The sequence below is a fragment of the Suricata suricatta genome, chromosome 17 (assembly GCF_006229205.1).
Source record: "Suricata suricatta isolate VVHF042 chromosome 17, meerkat_22Aug2017_6uvM2_HiC, whole genome shotgun sequence".
NCBI classification, from domain to species: domain Eukaryota; kingdom Metazoa; phylum Chordata; class Mammalia; order Carnivora; family Herpestidae; genus Suricata; species Suricata suricatta.
Window position 1 is genome coordinate 39,471,891 of NC_043716.1, and position 15,279 is coordinate 39,487,169.

At 53.8% G+C, this 15,279-nt stretch overlaps 1 protein-coding gene and 1 long non-coding RNA gene across 2 annotated transcripts; one reads left to right on the top strand and one right to left on the bottom strand.

The window, feature by feature from the left end:
* The first annotated feature begins 52 nt into the window (after positions 1-52).
* Positions 53-5,928, top strand: RND2 (Rho family GTPase 2). Its single transcript, XM_029926922.1, has 5 exons — positions 53-214; positions 700-787; positions 1,630-1,739; positions 2,500-2,634; positions 2,883-5,928. The coding sequence occupies exons 1-5, from the start codon at positions 113-115 to the stop codon at positions 3,135-3,137; spliced, it is 690 nt and encodes a 229-aa protein (XP_029782782.1). The 5' UTR covers positions 53-112; the 3' UTR covers positions 3,138-5,928.
* Positions 5,929-6,425: 497 nt separating this feature from the next.
* LOC115281539 lies at positions 6,426-11,629 on the bottom strand. Its single transcript, XR_003904368.1, has 3 exons — positions 11,424-11,629; positions 8,450-8,543; positions 6,426-6,474 (listed from the first exon to the last, which is right to left on the bottom strand). It is a non-coding gene; the product is annotated as an uncharacterized LOC115281539 (long non-coding RNA).
* Positions 11,630-15,279: the final 3,650 nt, after the last annotated feature.

Consider the following 15,279-nt stretch of genomic DNA (forward strand, 5'->3'; position numbering starts at 1 on the left):
CCCGCGAGATGCCGGTGTCGGCGGCCCGAGCGGCTGCAGCTGCAGCGGCGGGGGAGGCGGCAGCGGGGCCCCGGAGGGGGGCTGCGCAGGGGGCCGGCGCGTAGCCGGGACTATGGAGGGGCAGAGCGGCCGCTGCAAGATCGTGGTGGTGGGGGACGCGGAGTGCGGCAAGACGGCGCTGCTGCAGGTGTTCGCCAAGGACGCCTACCCCGGGGTGAGGGACCCGCGTCCAGGGAGGAGGGCGATGAGGCCGCGGGGGTGGGTGACTAGAGCCCTAGGGACGGACAGAAATGGGTGCCACGGTAACCAGGGTCGACAGAGAGGGACTCGGAGGACCGGGGACCGAGGGAGGCGTTGGGGACTCTGGAAGGACTGCAGAGGATTAGGGTGGGAGGGACTGGGGAGCAGGGCGAGATGAGTGGGGTTTCGGAGAACCAGAGGATCCAGGAGGGGACGCTAGGGGGATGTCGGGGGTCCCGGGCATTGGAGAGGGGAAGAACTAGGGGCTGAAGGGATCGGGAGGAGGTCTGGGAGCCTAGCACACATTCCGCTGAGGCAGCCGCTCCCGGGATCTCCCCTTTGCCCAACACCAAACCAACTTGTGTCCAGGGGCTGGGCCGGACGGTGTGTGGGAGTGAGGAGGGCATTTATCTGGAATGAAGACTGGAGGATCTCATCTTGACCCATCCCTGTCTACAGAGTTATGTCCCCACCGTGTTTGAGAACTACACCGCGAGCTTTGAGATCGACAAGCGCCGCATTGAGCTCAACATGTGGGACACTTCAGGTAGCCAAGTCCCTGGGGTCACCCTGACTTCCAAGGCCCCTACCCTCGCCACTCCCTTGGCTAGACCCTTAGGCTCCAGGTGAGCCCAGCCCATCCATCGAATTTTAGAAGGAAAATCAATTTTCTACTTAAAGCAAGAGAAACTGACACAGAGTTTGCAGGGACGCAGAGAAACCTTGTCCTGAAGGAGGGAGAAAGCCCAGTAGATGATCCTCTCCTCTGCATTCTGCCTACCTGGGAAAGTTGTGAAGAATGGGTTTATTCTGGAACATGTTTCTTAGGAGAGAGGGCTGGGTTTAGGAAAGGCATTTGGGATTTCTTTAGGGGGGTGTGGAGCTGCTTCTGTAGACTGAAGTATAGAAATCTGAGCTGTCCCAAGCCTGTGCGGGAGCTCTGCCCCTGCCCTTCCCCCTCCTCCTAAAAAGGAGGAGGTTTTTACTTTTACTCACCTCCCCCAGGGAGGACTTTAGAAAATGTCAGTAAAAGCTCAGAAAGCACATGCAAAATTTTGAGAATGTGGAGAGATTTCATGAGCTTCTCAAAGACTCAGAATCTATGGCCATACCACCCTGAGTGCGCCCGATCTTGTCAAAGACTCAGAAAAGATTAAGAATGATTTCTTTAAAAAAAAACAAAAAAAACTCTAAGGAAGTGGAGAGTTGTTTTCTACCATTTAACCTCCTTGAAGAAACCCAGACTCTTTGATGGGTACTAAAACCTGCTCTCTTCCCTCCAGTGCCCCTGGCATCCCTTGGCCAGGATTGGTAAGGTCTCCCATTCCCTTCCAGGCCTCCTACCCACTCAGGACCCGGTCTGTCCCCTCCCTCCCTGTCTTCTCTCAGGTTCCTCTTACTATGATAACGTCCGGCCTCTGGCCTATCCTGATTCAGATGCTGTGCTTATCTGCTTCGACATTAGCCGACCAGAAACACTGGACAGCGTCCTCAAGAAGGTGGGAGCTTGGGCTTACACTGAGAGGGACTAGAAACCAAGGTCCTGACACAACACGGCCTGGAGGAGGGAGGGATGCTTGCGGCATGGTCATCAGCTAGAGAGCTTGTGAAGCTCTCTTCCTTCTGCATCCCCCTCACCCACCCACCCCTTACCCCTCACACTTGCTTCCTGGAAGTCAGTCCTCAGAGCTGGATCCAGCATCTGCGGGGAGATAGAGGAGAGCAAGGAGGCCTACTCAAAGGATTCCTTATCCATCCTTCCCATCTCCTTGGGTGTGGGAGCGCCAGATGGAGGGGATGGGAATGCTCCTCCAGGAGCACAGAAGAGCCCTGTGGTCTCCTCTCCAGGCCTCTCTTTCCAGGAGAAAAGCCCACGTTGAATGGATAGAAGTCAGCTAAAGCAGCCCTAATTCCCAGTTGGAGGAGGGAGGGCAGATTGGTCTGTTCCCAGGAACAAATTTGGGAAAGGGGGTGGGGTGGGGAAGTTTTAGGCTGGTAGACCCTTCATGGCCACTGAGGTAGAAGCAAGGCCCCTGACCCTACAGCCCCACCCCAGCCCTTTCCTCCCTCCCCTTGTCCTAGGCCCCATCCTGCTTTCAGCCCAAGGCCACCATCCCTACCTCCTTGCTCACGCTCGAGAGTCCAGACAGAGGGCTGCATGATTTCTGCATGATATGAGGAAGGGTGTTCTGGCATTATAGCGAGATTCACCGTGTGCTTCCACCTACCCTTCCATAACTGTTTTCTTCCCCCAAATAGTGGCAAGGGGAGACTCAGGAGTTTTGCCCCAATGCCAAGGTTGTGCTGGTTGGCTGTAAACTGGACATGCGCACGGACCTGGCCACGCTGAGGGAGCTGTCCAAGCAGAGGCTTATCCCCGTCACACATGAACAGGTGGGATGCTTGACCTCCTGCTCTAGTCCCAGCCTAGACCTCTCACCTCTGCCCCTCTCTCTCTGTCTCTGTCTCTGATTTGAAAACAAGGGATGAGCTTGGCTCTTCCCTTGCACTGGCTTCTGACCTATGACCCGATCCCTTGCCCACCCTCCCCAGCCCCACCCCCACTGCCCTCAGCCTCCCTTGCCCCTTGCTGAGCCGTAGCCTAAGCCCTATAACTTCCTCCATGCCCTCCATCCTTCCAGGGCACTGTGTTGGCCAAGCAAGTAGGGGCCGTGTCCTACGTGGAGTGCTCCTCCCGGTCCTCTGAGCGCAGCGTCAGGGACGTCTTCCACGTGGCCACAGTGGCCTCTCTTGGCCGTGGCCATAGGCAGCTGCGTCGTACTGACTCACGCCGTGGACTGCAGAGATCTGCTCAGCTGGCAGGCCGGCCGGACCGGGGGCCTGGGACCGAGAGTGAGATCCACAAGGATCGAGCCAAGAGCTGCAATCTCATGTGAGGGGCCGGGGCGGGGCCGAGTGTGAGGAGCGGTGGCCAAGGGTCCGATTGTTCCCCTGCCGCACCTGGCTTCTGACCTCCTGACTCTGGCAGGGACTTCAGGGCAGGCCAAGCGAGGGATTCTTCTGGTCAGGAGAGCTGAAGGCAGAGGGGGCCACCATCCCTGCCCCGCATCCTCATCCCGGTCCTCTCCATAGGAAGCCGAGGAAGCTAGCAGGACAGGGAGCGGGGCTGGGAGCTGGAGGGGGGCGGGGGGGCGCTGGGGAAGCTGGCATCAAGCAGTGACCTTGGTTGAGTCTTAGTGTATGAAGGGTGCCTTCCCTCCCCACCCCCCAGGCCCCATATCCTGGCCCTGGCTTCCTTCCCTAAGGAAAGTGTCCATTCTGTGACCTTCCCTTTTCCTCGCCATTCCCTTCAACAGCTGTTCTCACTCATCCTAACCTCCGGGCAACACGCACTAAATTAAAAAGCAAGTTGAGTCCTTCCCCCTTCTACCCACAGTCCTAGCTCCCTCAATCCCTTCCTGCAACTGTCCCCAAATAAAGCCCGTGTCCATGGAAAACGGCTGTGGCTTTAGTTTCGTTGCTTTCTAAAAACCCAATCTACCAATCTCTAGCAGCAGGAGGGAAAGTTAGACTCCGGGAAGAACTTTCTTGTCTATGCCCAGAGTTGGAGCAGAGGAAGAAGCCTTGGGTCAGATTAGCAGTGTCCTTTTAGGAGCCAGAGGTGGGGGAGTGAGAGGTCTTGGGAAGATTCATTTCGGTTAATGAGCCAGACAATCCTAAGACCATTAGGGGTTTTTAAGTGGACCGATGTGCAATTCATTCCTCAGCCCAGCTGGGGCCACCTGCTAGTGTGGGAGGGGTCCTGCTGACCGTGGTCCAGGCCCCTTGCACCCCCCCCCAGCTTGGAATCTGCTGGTGTCCTGGGAGTTGTGGGGGAAGGGAGAGTGTCAAAAAGCTCCACAGCACAGAAGCTGACCCTTCTGTGCAGTGAAGGGACCCAAGGGGACAGTAGTTTGATTCTGGGGTCTCCTTGGAGGTGAAGGCAGGGGCTCTTACCTTCTTTCCATCCTGAGCTCCTTAATGATTTTGGAGGGAACATCAGCTGTGAGTTAGGGTCACTGCTCACGGCCCTCCCCAACCCCCCAGAAGGGGAAAGCCAGTGGAGGGGCTGGCCTAAGCTCTTGTTGTCAGGAAAGACAGTGCTGGTCTGTTTTCTTGGGAGTCTGGTTTCACATTGTCCTGTATTCCCTCCCTGGCTCTGGTCCCACTGGCCTCTTTTCGGTGACATTCTCCCCCAGGAACCATCCCTGGCCATCCCCTCCCCCCATCCCCAGCCAGTTCTCCCAGACATACTCTGGAAGGGCACACAAACCTTACCCTCCCGTCTGTTGGGTCCCCCCCTCCCTCAATTCACAGCCCATCCCTCCCTCATTCATTCAGTAAGTATGTACTGAGCACCAACTGTGTGTCAGACACCGGCTTGGATTCTGAACGGACCAGTCTCTGTGCTCTGGAGGCCAGCCCAATGAGAAGTATCCCAGGTGTGAAAGTGCCTTGTCTGTGGGAGCCCCTGACAGCCCCAGGAGCCAGTGCCCTGAGCCAGGTCCTGAGGGTTGAAGAGGAGTTTGCCCGGCAGGGAAGGGGTAGGAAAGGCACTCTGGGCAGAGGGTACAGCATGTGCAGACACATAGAGATGAGAAAGAATGTGGCACGGTTGGGGCTGCCATGGTGAGGAGGGCAGAAGACAAGGCTGGGAAGGTAGGTCAGGGCCCACAAAGGGGCCAGGATTTCACTCTGAGGATGTGAGGGGGCACCGGGGACTTCAAGCAGAGAATGAACTGACCAGATTTGGTTTTGGAACGGATGCGTATCTGGATGGGGTGATGGGGGCTGGGGGATTCGGCTTGGAGATGTGTCATTGAAAACAGCTTCTTCTTCCCTATGCCAGGGCTTGGTCTTGAGAGGAAGGGAAATCCCACCCACTGCTGGCTCACCAGACACCCCTTTCCCTCCCTGACCTACAGGACCCTGTCCCAGGCCGTCTCAGCTAATCTCAAGGATTCAGGGACAGCTTCCTGGGTACTGGGCACCCAAACTGAGGTTAGGGGCTGACTCCATGACCCTCCTCCAACACCCTGAGTCCTGGATTGGGGGTGCTGGAGAGGGCTGGGGCCCAGCTAGGTGTCTCTCAGTCTGGTCCCAGAGGACTAACCCAACCCCTCCCCCACAGGGACCTGCCACACCATCACCTTGGGATTTTGGCCATGGCTTCTTTTCTCCTCTTTGGACTTTGCTGCAAAGCAGGCTCAAGCCTATAGCCACCAAAGGGCAGAGTGTTTGGGCCCCTCTCTTCTCCCAACTGCCCCCTCCTGCCAGGCTCAGGGAACACAAATGCATTTCAATATCTGCCTAAAGCAAACATAATTAGCAAAATAAATCAGTGGTGGGGGGAACCCCCAAAGTTTAATACATTTCCAGTACCACCAGGAACAGATTGTGGTCTCCTCTGCAGGTCTGAGTTGCCAGACGTTTTATTTCTGGGGAGGAGGCTGTGCCACAGGGCTGAGGAGCCCAATGGGTGGGAGGAGGGAATGGGGCTCTTTCTAGATCCTCAATGGCCCCTGCAGACTGGAGGGAGGGAACTTTACCCCCACCCCCACCCCAGATGCAGGAGTCAGACCCAGCTTCTTCCTCTGCAGCTGTTTCCCCCACAAATTAGACACCCGTTTGGGAAACAATGTAGCCTCGTTAATCATTTAATGAAATAAACAACTAATCACGCTGTGATGCTGCCAGTGTTTCTTAACCTCTGCAATCAGCCTGCCCTGGAGGGAGGAGGGAGAAGGAAGGGGTGGGGGTGGGGGGTCAGGGGTGGGAACTGGGTCTAACCCCTGAAGTGCTTCAGCTGACTGAGGGTCCTCCCTCTGAGACTCCAGCCTTCCCAGAAGGGACAGTCCTGAAAAGACCTTGAGATTTGGAGGCAGAGGGCGTGGGTCTCAGCGCTGTGACTCCTTCCCTGGGGAGCGTTTGGTGAGGTTCTGCACCTGTGTGACCTCAGTTTGCACACCTGGAAAAGAGCCGCTCACCGCATCTAGCTCATTATGTTGAGGAAGATCCAGAGAGGAGAACGGATGTAGAAAAGCTGTTTGACCCTTTGTAGGTGAACCTTTATTCCTTACAGCTTAGACACCCAGGCCTAACTGCTTCTGAGCCAGGCCCAGGGGAATCAGGAAAAGCCTCTTGAAGGGGGATTCTGGTGCTCTGGATTCAAAGGCTGGAGGAAGGCCAAAAGACAGGAAGGGGAGGTCTCGGTGGCTTGCTCCCATGTCTACCCTGAGGGCCAGAGAGAGCTTTAAGGACTCCAAAGGCTGAAGTCCTTTGACCCCCATTTTTTCTGAACATCCCCATAAGCTAAAGTCTCTGGGTGAGAACCCCACGTTGCCATGGCGACCTCACCCCAGATACACTCAGATCGAGTGTACGCTTCAGGCTGAGGGAGGTGGGGGGAAAGGGGTCATGTCCCTGAGGTTCCCAGTGGATACAGGGACCCTGGCAGGCAATCCTGGTACAGCTGTCTCCACCTACTCCACACTTGGAAACCCCAGGAAAGGGGCTCAGCTCTTCTGTACTACTCCCCCTTCCCTCTCTGCCAACAAAAGAGTTCCTTCTACACAGTGCAGCCCTTCTCCCGCTTCCCCTCCTCCAGCTGAGTTCCCAGGTCTGTCTCCATCTCTAGTAAATCCCCTACTCCCTCTCCGCCTCGCCTCGTGGGTGGTGGGTGGGGGTGAGGGTCAGGGGGAGGAGAGGCTCCAGGTCCAGGCGGGTATGGTGATTCCCAAGCAGCCGAAGAAACAAGGGGCATGTACATAACTGCTCCTCCCCCCCAAGAAAATGCTTCTGCTGTTGACTCCTAAATAACAGATGTCTGTCTGCATATTAATGAGATTGGACGAATAATTGGTGAGTTTTTCATTCAGTGTCAGAATGAACCCGAAGGCCTTATGTTCATGCACACAGACACCCACTCACCCCCCGACTCTCCCCTTCCCCCAGAGCACAATGAGACAGACACAGATGCTGGCAAGTTTGACCCACAAAGGGGAGGGAATTGGGAGGGGATGTCAGCAGGAGGGAGACCTCCAGGGTCTGTGGTTTGTCGGGTTTCTCCCTCTTGATCTGCTGCCCCCTCCCCCGGCCCCTGACCCCCAGGGACCTAAGCTTGCATTTGTGAGATTTCACTACCACCACACAGAGGGGCCCAGAGGAAAGTGGGAGCCAGAAGATAGAGATGGTCGTGGGGAAAGGCAGGTGCAGCCTAGGGGGAGCAAAAAAGCAGTGGGGTCTTTCAGTGAGGTTGTGCCTCCCGTGAGCCTGGAATCACTGGGCCCCATACCCTGCTTTTGCCCCTATGCCAGGGTGTGGCGTGAGGGCCAGGGATATGGGAGCTAGACAGCCACCATCTGCCAGCTGAGTGTTCCCAATCTCTCTGAGCCTCTCTTACTCTCTTTGTGTCTAAGAACATCTACCTTGCAGGACTCAAGAGATGAAATAAGATAAACTACGTCAAGTGTCTGTCATAGTGCCTGGCTTACAAGAGGCCCAATACGGGGCACCAGGGTGGCCTCGTCGATTGAATGTCTGATTCTTGATGTCAACTCAGGTCATGGTCCCAGGTCACGGGATTGAGTCCCATGTCAGGCTCTGTGCTGAGTGTGGAATCTACTTGAGATTCTCTCTCTCACTGCCTCTGCCCCTCTCCCCAACTCATGTGCTCTCTCTCTAAAAAAGGGGGGGCAACGCATGTCAGTTCTCCCCCCAATTATCTCCCAAACACACCAATACAGTTTCAAAATTGCTGCCTCTCCTGCCGGACCCACCCTTGTTAGGGCAGGGGTTAATTAGAAGTGTAGTCATTATCCTGGCTGCCTGGAAATCGGGAGGAAAAGATAGAAAGGGGGAAGGAATGGAGAGATGAAATGGACACAGGAGAGGACTGAGGGAAACCAAAGCCTGGAACAGGAGGAAAAGATCGCAGCGACACAGAACCACGGAGAATGGAGAAGGTATCGCCGACACGTGGAGTAAATCCTAAAAAGAGAGGCTGGAATTTAGATCGTAGATTTCGAAACCCCGGTTCTGCTTGGAACTCGACCTCGGAAGTCGCATCCCCTCTTACCATGTCAGTCTCCTCATCTGTAAGAGGAGGGAGTTGCCTTGTTTTCTAAGGTCCCTGCTCAGTGTGTAAGAACATGTGATTCCCAGAGGCCTGGGGGAGCAGGGGAGGGGAGGTGGCTACCCCCGCACCTACCTCCTCTCGATGGCCCATCAGTCACTCTTGCTCGGTCTCCTCTCTCCCTTGGTAAACGGATCTGCTGCACTAGCAAACAACTGTCCATTGTGTCCTAATGAGGGACGAGCAGGGAAAACCAATCACTTATGATGCAAATGAGCGGCGGCTGAAGCCTCCCGGCTTTCACTGAGCGCCTCTCTTTGGCCCAGACCCCTGTGCTACCCCAGTTGGACCTTTCTCCCCAACCCCAGTTTCCATCTGGTCCTGGAGAAGGAGGGGGGAGGCCCAGACCCGCCTTCCCATTGTCGCTCACCCGCCACTCCCTGTGAGGAGCTTCAAGTCACAGGGCCCAGGCTTCTCGCCCCATCCCAAAGAGCTAGTAACAGGGGTCAGTTGTTTTTTTTAATTCTTTTAATGTTTATTTTTGAGAGAGAGAGAGAGACAGAACACAAACAGGGAAGGGGCAGAGAGGAGACACAGAATCTGAAGCAGGCTCCAGGCTCTGAGCTGTCAGCACAGACACCCACGGACTGTGAGATAATGACCTGAGCAGAAGTCAGACGCTTAACCAACTGAGCCATCCAGGCACCCCTGTTTTTATTTTTAAATGGGGTGAGATTCATAGATCATACAGTGAACCATTTGAAGGGGTTCGGTTCTGTGGTATGTAGCGTACTCACAAGGTTGCAGAGCCACCACCTCTCTGGGCCCAGGGGTCATGCCCCTCTGCCCGAAGCTGCCCCCCACCCCCCAGCCTCCAGCGGGGAAGGCACGGGGGAAGCTGCTGAGACCTCAGCAGAGCCCAGGAGTAATAGAGGCTGCTGTTGGGCTAAAGGCTGAGAAAAGCCCAGAGCTGGCCTGGGAGTGAAAGGGACAAGCCCTGAGCTTTAGGATGGAGCCAGGCGAGAAGACCCAGATTCTCGTGGGGACAGGAGAGAGCATCACTGCCACCACAGCCCTGGGCACTTATCTTCAGGAAATGGTCTCTTGAATTTTTTTTTTTCTTCTTCTCAATTTCTCCAGCATCTGGTTAGAAACCGAAGGAGACTCCAGCACAGATCTTGGCTTCCATGGCTTTCAGAGAGCCCCTGTGGGCTTGGGGGTGATCCCGCAGCAGGTTTCTTACCTTGGCAGCTACAGAGGGGCCCTGAGACCACCACTAAGAGAGGCCGCCCCTCCACACACCCCAGGGACAGGCTTCACCAAAGAAAGCTTTTCTACTTCTCTGGCATTGGTTCATTCCACAGACCTAGAGCCTAACAGCTGGGAAGCTTTCCATAAGTTGTCGTTTGAGTTTCTCTTGCTAATATGCACTACATTTTGGCTTAAGTCATTTTCAAGGAAAGATGGCAAACATCTGCTTACCTGTATGTTTGTGTTACCTTCAGATAGGACATGTGGTAATGTTTAAAAAAACAAAACAACCTCTTGTGGAATCAACCAGTGCCAACTGCTGCATTGCACGGAAAGAAAACCTTTACAGGGTCACGAACTTGCTTTTTTCTTCTCTGGCCCTTGTCTCCACTCACAGAAGTCTACACTTCCTCTCTCTCAGACAAACACAGCCCAGACAACATAATGAGGGCATTTTCATCCGTGTCCTAATGAATAGGGAGTCCCAGGCTAGTCACCGACTCACCGGGTGACCTTTTTTTTTTTTTAATTTATTTTTGATACTGAGAGAGACAGAGCATGAGAGGGGGAGGGGCAGAGAGAGAAGGAGCCACAGAACCAGAAGCAGGCTCCAGGCTCTGAGCTAGCTGTCAGCACAGAGCCTGACGCGGGGCTTGAACCCACGAACGTGAGATCTGACCTGAGCCGAAGCCGGAGGCTTAACCGACTGAGCCACCCAGGCGCCCCTCACGGGGTGACCTTTGACAAGGACCTCAGTTTTATCACCTGTGAAGTGGGAGGAACAATTTACCCTCGTCATCTCCCAGGGAACAAGTGAAGAGGGAGAAATACTAGTTGTGCCAGTGCTTTGAACTTGCAAAGGGATTATCATGAGCATCACAATTATTTCTCCCGGGATGGCGGCAGCCGTTTGCGTCTCGAGCATCCAGCCTGGAGGAGGCTTTGCCGGAGGACACACGAAGAGGTGGGTGCTGGTTTGATTAATCACAGAGGAGTAGGCTTCATGGCAGGCAAAAGAGAATCAAGGAAGGAACCCGTAGGTGTGGGCTGAGACGAGGAAGGAAGTAATTCTCGGAGACCGAGATCTCTTACAGTGGTTGGAGTAAATTGCAGTGCTGGGAAAGTGGGTGGGAAGGACTGGAGGGAATTAGCACTCCCATGGCAGAATGGGGCTCATTTTCCAGGGACTTGAGTTGGGAGGATGAGGGGGGACCATCAGTTGGATAAGACCTTCCCTCGATGGGTCCATTCATTCATCCATAACTCGTTCATTCAGCAAATACTCACTGGGCACCTAACAAAGTATCTGCCACATACTGGGGGCTGGGTTCCAAGCAGATAAAGTGATACTAATCTTGCCTCTAAGGACCTTCTAGTCAAACGGACAAAACAGACACACACACACACACACACACACACACACACATAACTTACTGTTGGAAGAAAGTGTCATAAACAAAGCAAATTTCTGGGGTATTCTGTGGGAGGAGAGACTCTGGGCTGGAAGGTTGGTGAAGGTTCTGTGGAGGAGCTGGGGTGGCAGGATTGGGACCACGGAGTTGGAAGATGTGGACTCACTGAGGACAAGGTACAGTGTGAACAGAACCCGTGGGTCCCCATGTTTGGTGGCCAGGGTGCCTGAGAGGGAGCAGCAGGTGAGGCTCTGGAGAGGCTGGGTTTCAGCTTGAGGGTGGATGGTGTAGGAAGACTGCGTGGGTCAGAAAAATGTGTCCTCAGAAGACCAGAAATAGATCGCGTCTCTCTTGCACAACCACAGTGCACACGCACACGCGCACAGAGGCCATCACAGAACCGGGCTCATAGTCTGCCCTCAATCATTAACCTTATTGTTACTCACCACCTCCTAGGGCTGGTTCCGGGCACGGTTTAGCCTCACACGTCTGCATCAAGGCTTCGGCACCTCCTTTTGTTGTGTGACCCCGGGCAAGTTGCTTGACCCTTCAAAGTGTCACTTTCCTCATTTGTATGTTGGGAATAGTGCATGGCCCTTCATAGGAATGTGGCAAATGATAGTCATTAATGATTATTATTGCCGTTGCCCCCGAGACCTGGCAAGATCAGATGGTCCCCAGAACCCAGGGCTGGGTTTCCATTTTTCTTCCCTTTTAATTTAGTCATCTTCTCCTCCCATCTGCCTCCCTCTGTTTTGTCCTCCTTGGGTCTTTTCTGTCTCCCTTGATGGGTCCTGCCTGCTTTCTCCCTCCAGGCCAGCTGTCTCCTCTCCCCTCCAAGAGCGCACTAGGGGCTGGCTCTCACTAGGTAAGGGTTGTCTGTTCGCCTTGCTTTCCATCAGTCAATAAAGATAGATTACAAAATCATTTGTTTTATTTGTTCTTGTTACCTTGAGGGCTGTCTGAAATTGCCTTTCTTTAGAAAGCCCCATTTGCATATCTCCATGCTGAAGTCAAAGGCTGCAGCTGTGGCTTCACTGCAATTTAAATATTAATAAAATCTCTAGCTGTTTTTTTAAAGCAGTCTGGCCCTTCTGCTCCTAGGCTGCTAATATAATTTAATCTTTGACCTTTGCTTTGTATTTATTTAAAGGGCCATTCTGGAGTCAACTGAAGCCAGCTGCTGCAACCTTGTAGATAAGAACCACTAACTAGTCCAGAAACCTTCGTTTTCCTTAAGAGGTCCAAGAGCCACCTTGGACAAAATAGACCTCAGGTAACATTTTAAACCATTCGGCAGCCCCTTACACTAAGCCAGTGGTTCTCAAACATGAGCTTGCTTCGGAATCGGATTGCTGGGCCCCACTCCCCGGTTTCTGGTTCGGTATGCTGGGAGTGAGGCCCTGGGTTTGGCAGAGCGGACAAGTTCCTAGCAGTGCTGTTACTCGCCACCCTCATCCCCATCAGGGGACCCTGGTTTGAGAACCCCTGCGCTCAGCCGCTGGTGAAACTGCCTTATTCCGGGCCCCTGAAACGAGGTCTCCAAAGTTCATCTGTGCCAGTCCTCGTAACGCGCGGGGACACTCTCCATCCAGTCCTCCGTTCCCTCCAGACCCTCCGACCCTTGCTGGGATTTGCCTGATCATTCGGACTCATTTCGGGATCAGGCCCCCTGCATCTCCCCAGGGCTGCTCCCTACAGGAGCTGGCGGTCTCCAGTTCTTAATTTTCTATTTGCCCAGATTCATTTCTCTAATTTTCTCCTCGTTACAGGCAGATTTCCAGGCTGTGTGAGGGAGCCAAACTAAGCATCCGAAGTACGGTTAACAGGGCCTCTGGCTCAGCCATCCACAGCCTTTGACAAGCAAGTTCCCTCTGTCCCGGGCTAGCAAGCCCTCTGTCCTGGGTTTCTGTGGGTAGATCTGTAGCTCCCCCTCACGCCGCCTTCCTCCCTGCGCCGCCTACCTCTGGGGCCCTGCTTATCTGCTCCTCACAGCCTTCACAGGAGACATTCTGGGCAGCTTGGCTCCTTCCGCTCCAACCAGCCCAACAGCGATTTCTTTTTCTTCTGCATGTGTTCGAGCCAATACTTTGTTGATGATTCAGGTTGCATTTTTTGGGGGGCGCAGTGAATCTGTGGAGCTCTTCTCTAGCCCCCTCCCTGCACCTGCATGATAATCCCTCCTCTTCTGCCTTTGCAGCTCCTTTGCAGAAGTTCATTTGTGAGATAACAGCACAGAACTAGTTCCCCAAATGCTTCTGTGCCCAGAGAGGGTTAGATGGTGGGGTGAAGTGAGAGGCCATCTTCAAGCCAGAAGTCAAAGGAGCAAGTAGATTTGCTCCATCATCAGGTAACTCTTTATTTTTAGACTTTAATGTTTATTCATTTTTGAGAGAGAAAGGTAGAGTGAGACTGGGGGAGGGGCAGAGAGAGAGGGAGACACAGAATCCGAAGCAGGCTCCAGGTGCTGAGCTGTCAGCACAGAGCCCGGATGCGGGGCTCAAACTCGTGAACTGTGAGGTCATGACCTGGGCTGAAGTGGGATGCTTAACTGAGCCGCCCCGCCGCCCCCAGATAAGACTCTTAAACCCAGCTAAGCATCAAGAGGCCACGGCCAGAAGCTGACTTCCGGGAAAGGTTATGCAGCTTGAAAAACAGATGGGGGCGGGGGAGGGGATATTTATTCGGAGATCTTGAGAGATCATTACAGAAAACTTTTGTGTCTCAGGCATCCCTGCTTTCCCCCAGGACTCCTGGGAAGACGGACTATACTACATGGATGTGGCTTTTCTACCAGCCTGTCAGGACTGGACACCCCAGGGCCCAGTAAGCCACGGCTTGTCACTGGAAATGAGACATCAGTCACTGAAGCCTGGGCCAGGGGCACTTGCTTCCCACCTGCCCTTAGGTTACCTGATCCAGGGACTCCCTGGTGGGCTGGCTTCGTGAACCCTGCAGATGTGGGGCCATTTGTGAGGCTGGACTGGACGTTTTAATTTTTTTGTGGGGCTCAAACTCAAAACCCAGGGATCAAGAGTCGAATGTTTCACCGACTGAGCCAGCCGGGCGCCCCTGAACTGGAAGGCTTGAATCACTGAAAGATAGGCAATGTGAAGGCGCAGGCTGGATGGGAGGTCGAAACCGAAGCCTTGAGTCCATCCTGTCACTCGCCCTTTGCACTTTGCCGAGAGGCCTGCTTTCCCAGGGAGAGGAACAGTCTCCTGCCTCCCACTGTGGTTCGCAAAAGAGTCAAGAAAGTGCTAGTCCCTCCCACAAGCCCCTCTTCTCCCCCAATTCCCTTGAGGCTGGAGCCAGTGCCTCTGACCGTGGGTTCAGATTTCCATTTAACTTACTAGCTGTGCAAACTCTGAGCAAAATCTTCTATTTCCCATTCTCATTCTTCAGATGAGGTGACAAATACCCATTTCCTGGGGCTGTGATGAAGGCTCCATGAGATAAACATGTCCTAGGCCAGTTTATTTTCTCCACTCTCCCCTCACCCACTCAACCCTGCTGACAAATGTGGCAGTGCTGAATCGTGTGAGGGTTTAATTCTCTTTGCCTCTAAGAGGATCCTAATCTCTGAACATGTGAAGACCGAAAATGGTGATACAGATACTTATCTGTGGATTAAATATGTTAAATAGGAGTGTCGTCAGAAATCTCAATACCCTCCCCAGATTCCTGTCCCCTGGTTATTCAAACACTAATCTAGGCCCCGCTGTGAAGGGGCTCTGCAGCTGCGATTAAGGTTACGGACCTTAAGATATGGAGGTCGCCTTGGATTGCCTGGTGGGCGCGATCTAGTCACCTGAGCGCTTAAAAACAGAAATTTCTCAGGGTGCCTGGTGGCTCAGTCAGTTAAGTATTGGACTCGATTTCAGCTCAGATGATGATCTCACAGTTTTTGGGATTGAGCCCTGCATCAGGCTCTGTGCTCGCAGTGTGAGGCTGCCTGGGCTTTTCTCTCTCCCATTCTCTCTGCCCCTCCCCTGCTTGTACTCTCTCTCTCTCTCAATTAATAAACATTAAGAAAAAAACCCCAATGGAGCCCTGAGGTGGTTCAGTTGGTTAAACGTCCACCTTCGGCTCAGGTCATGATCTCATGGCTCGTGGATTTGAGCCCCACGTTGGGCTCTGTGCTAACAGCTCAGAGCCTGGAGCCTGCTTCCGATTCTGTGTCTCTCTCTCTCTGTCCCTCCCCCACTCGAACTCTGTCTCTCTCAAAAATAGATAAACATTAAAAATTCTCTGGCAGGAGTTAGATCTGGCAGTCAGAGAGATGAGGAAGGGGAAGTCAGA

What these genes read in the sequence shown, in the direction of transcription:
- RND2 (XM_029926922.1), top strand. Translation starts at nt 113, where the DNA reads ATGGAGGGGCAGAGCGGCCGCTGCAAGATCGTGGTGGTGGGGGACGCG. An exon ending in CCAAGGACGCCTACCCCGGG is followed by an intron (nt 215 to 699) that starts GTGAGGGACCCG and finishes CCCTGTCTACAG; the next exon opens with AGTTATGTCCCCACCGTGTT. An exon ending in CAACATGTGGGACACTTCAG is followed by an intron (nt 788 to 1,629) that starts GTAGCCAAGTCC and finishes GTCTTCTCTCAG; the next exon opens with GTTCCTCTTACTATGATAAC.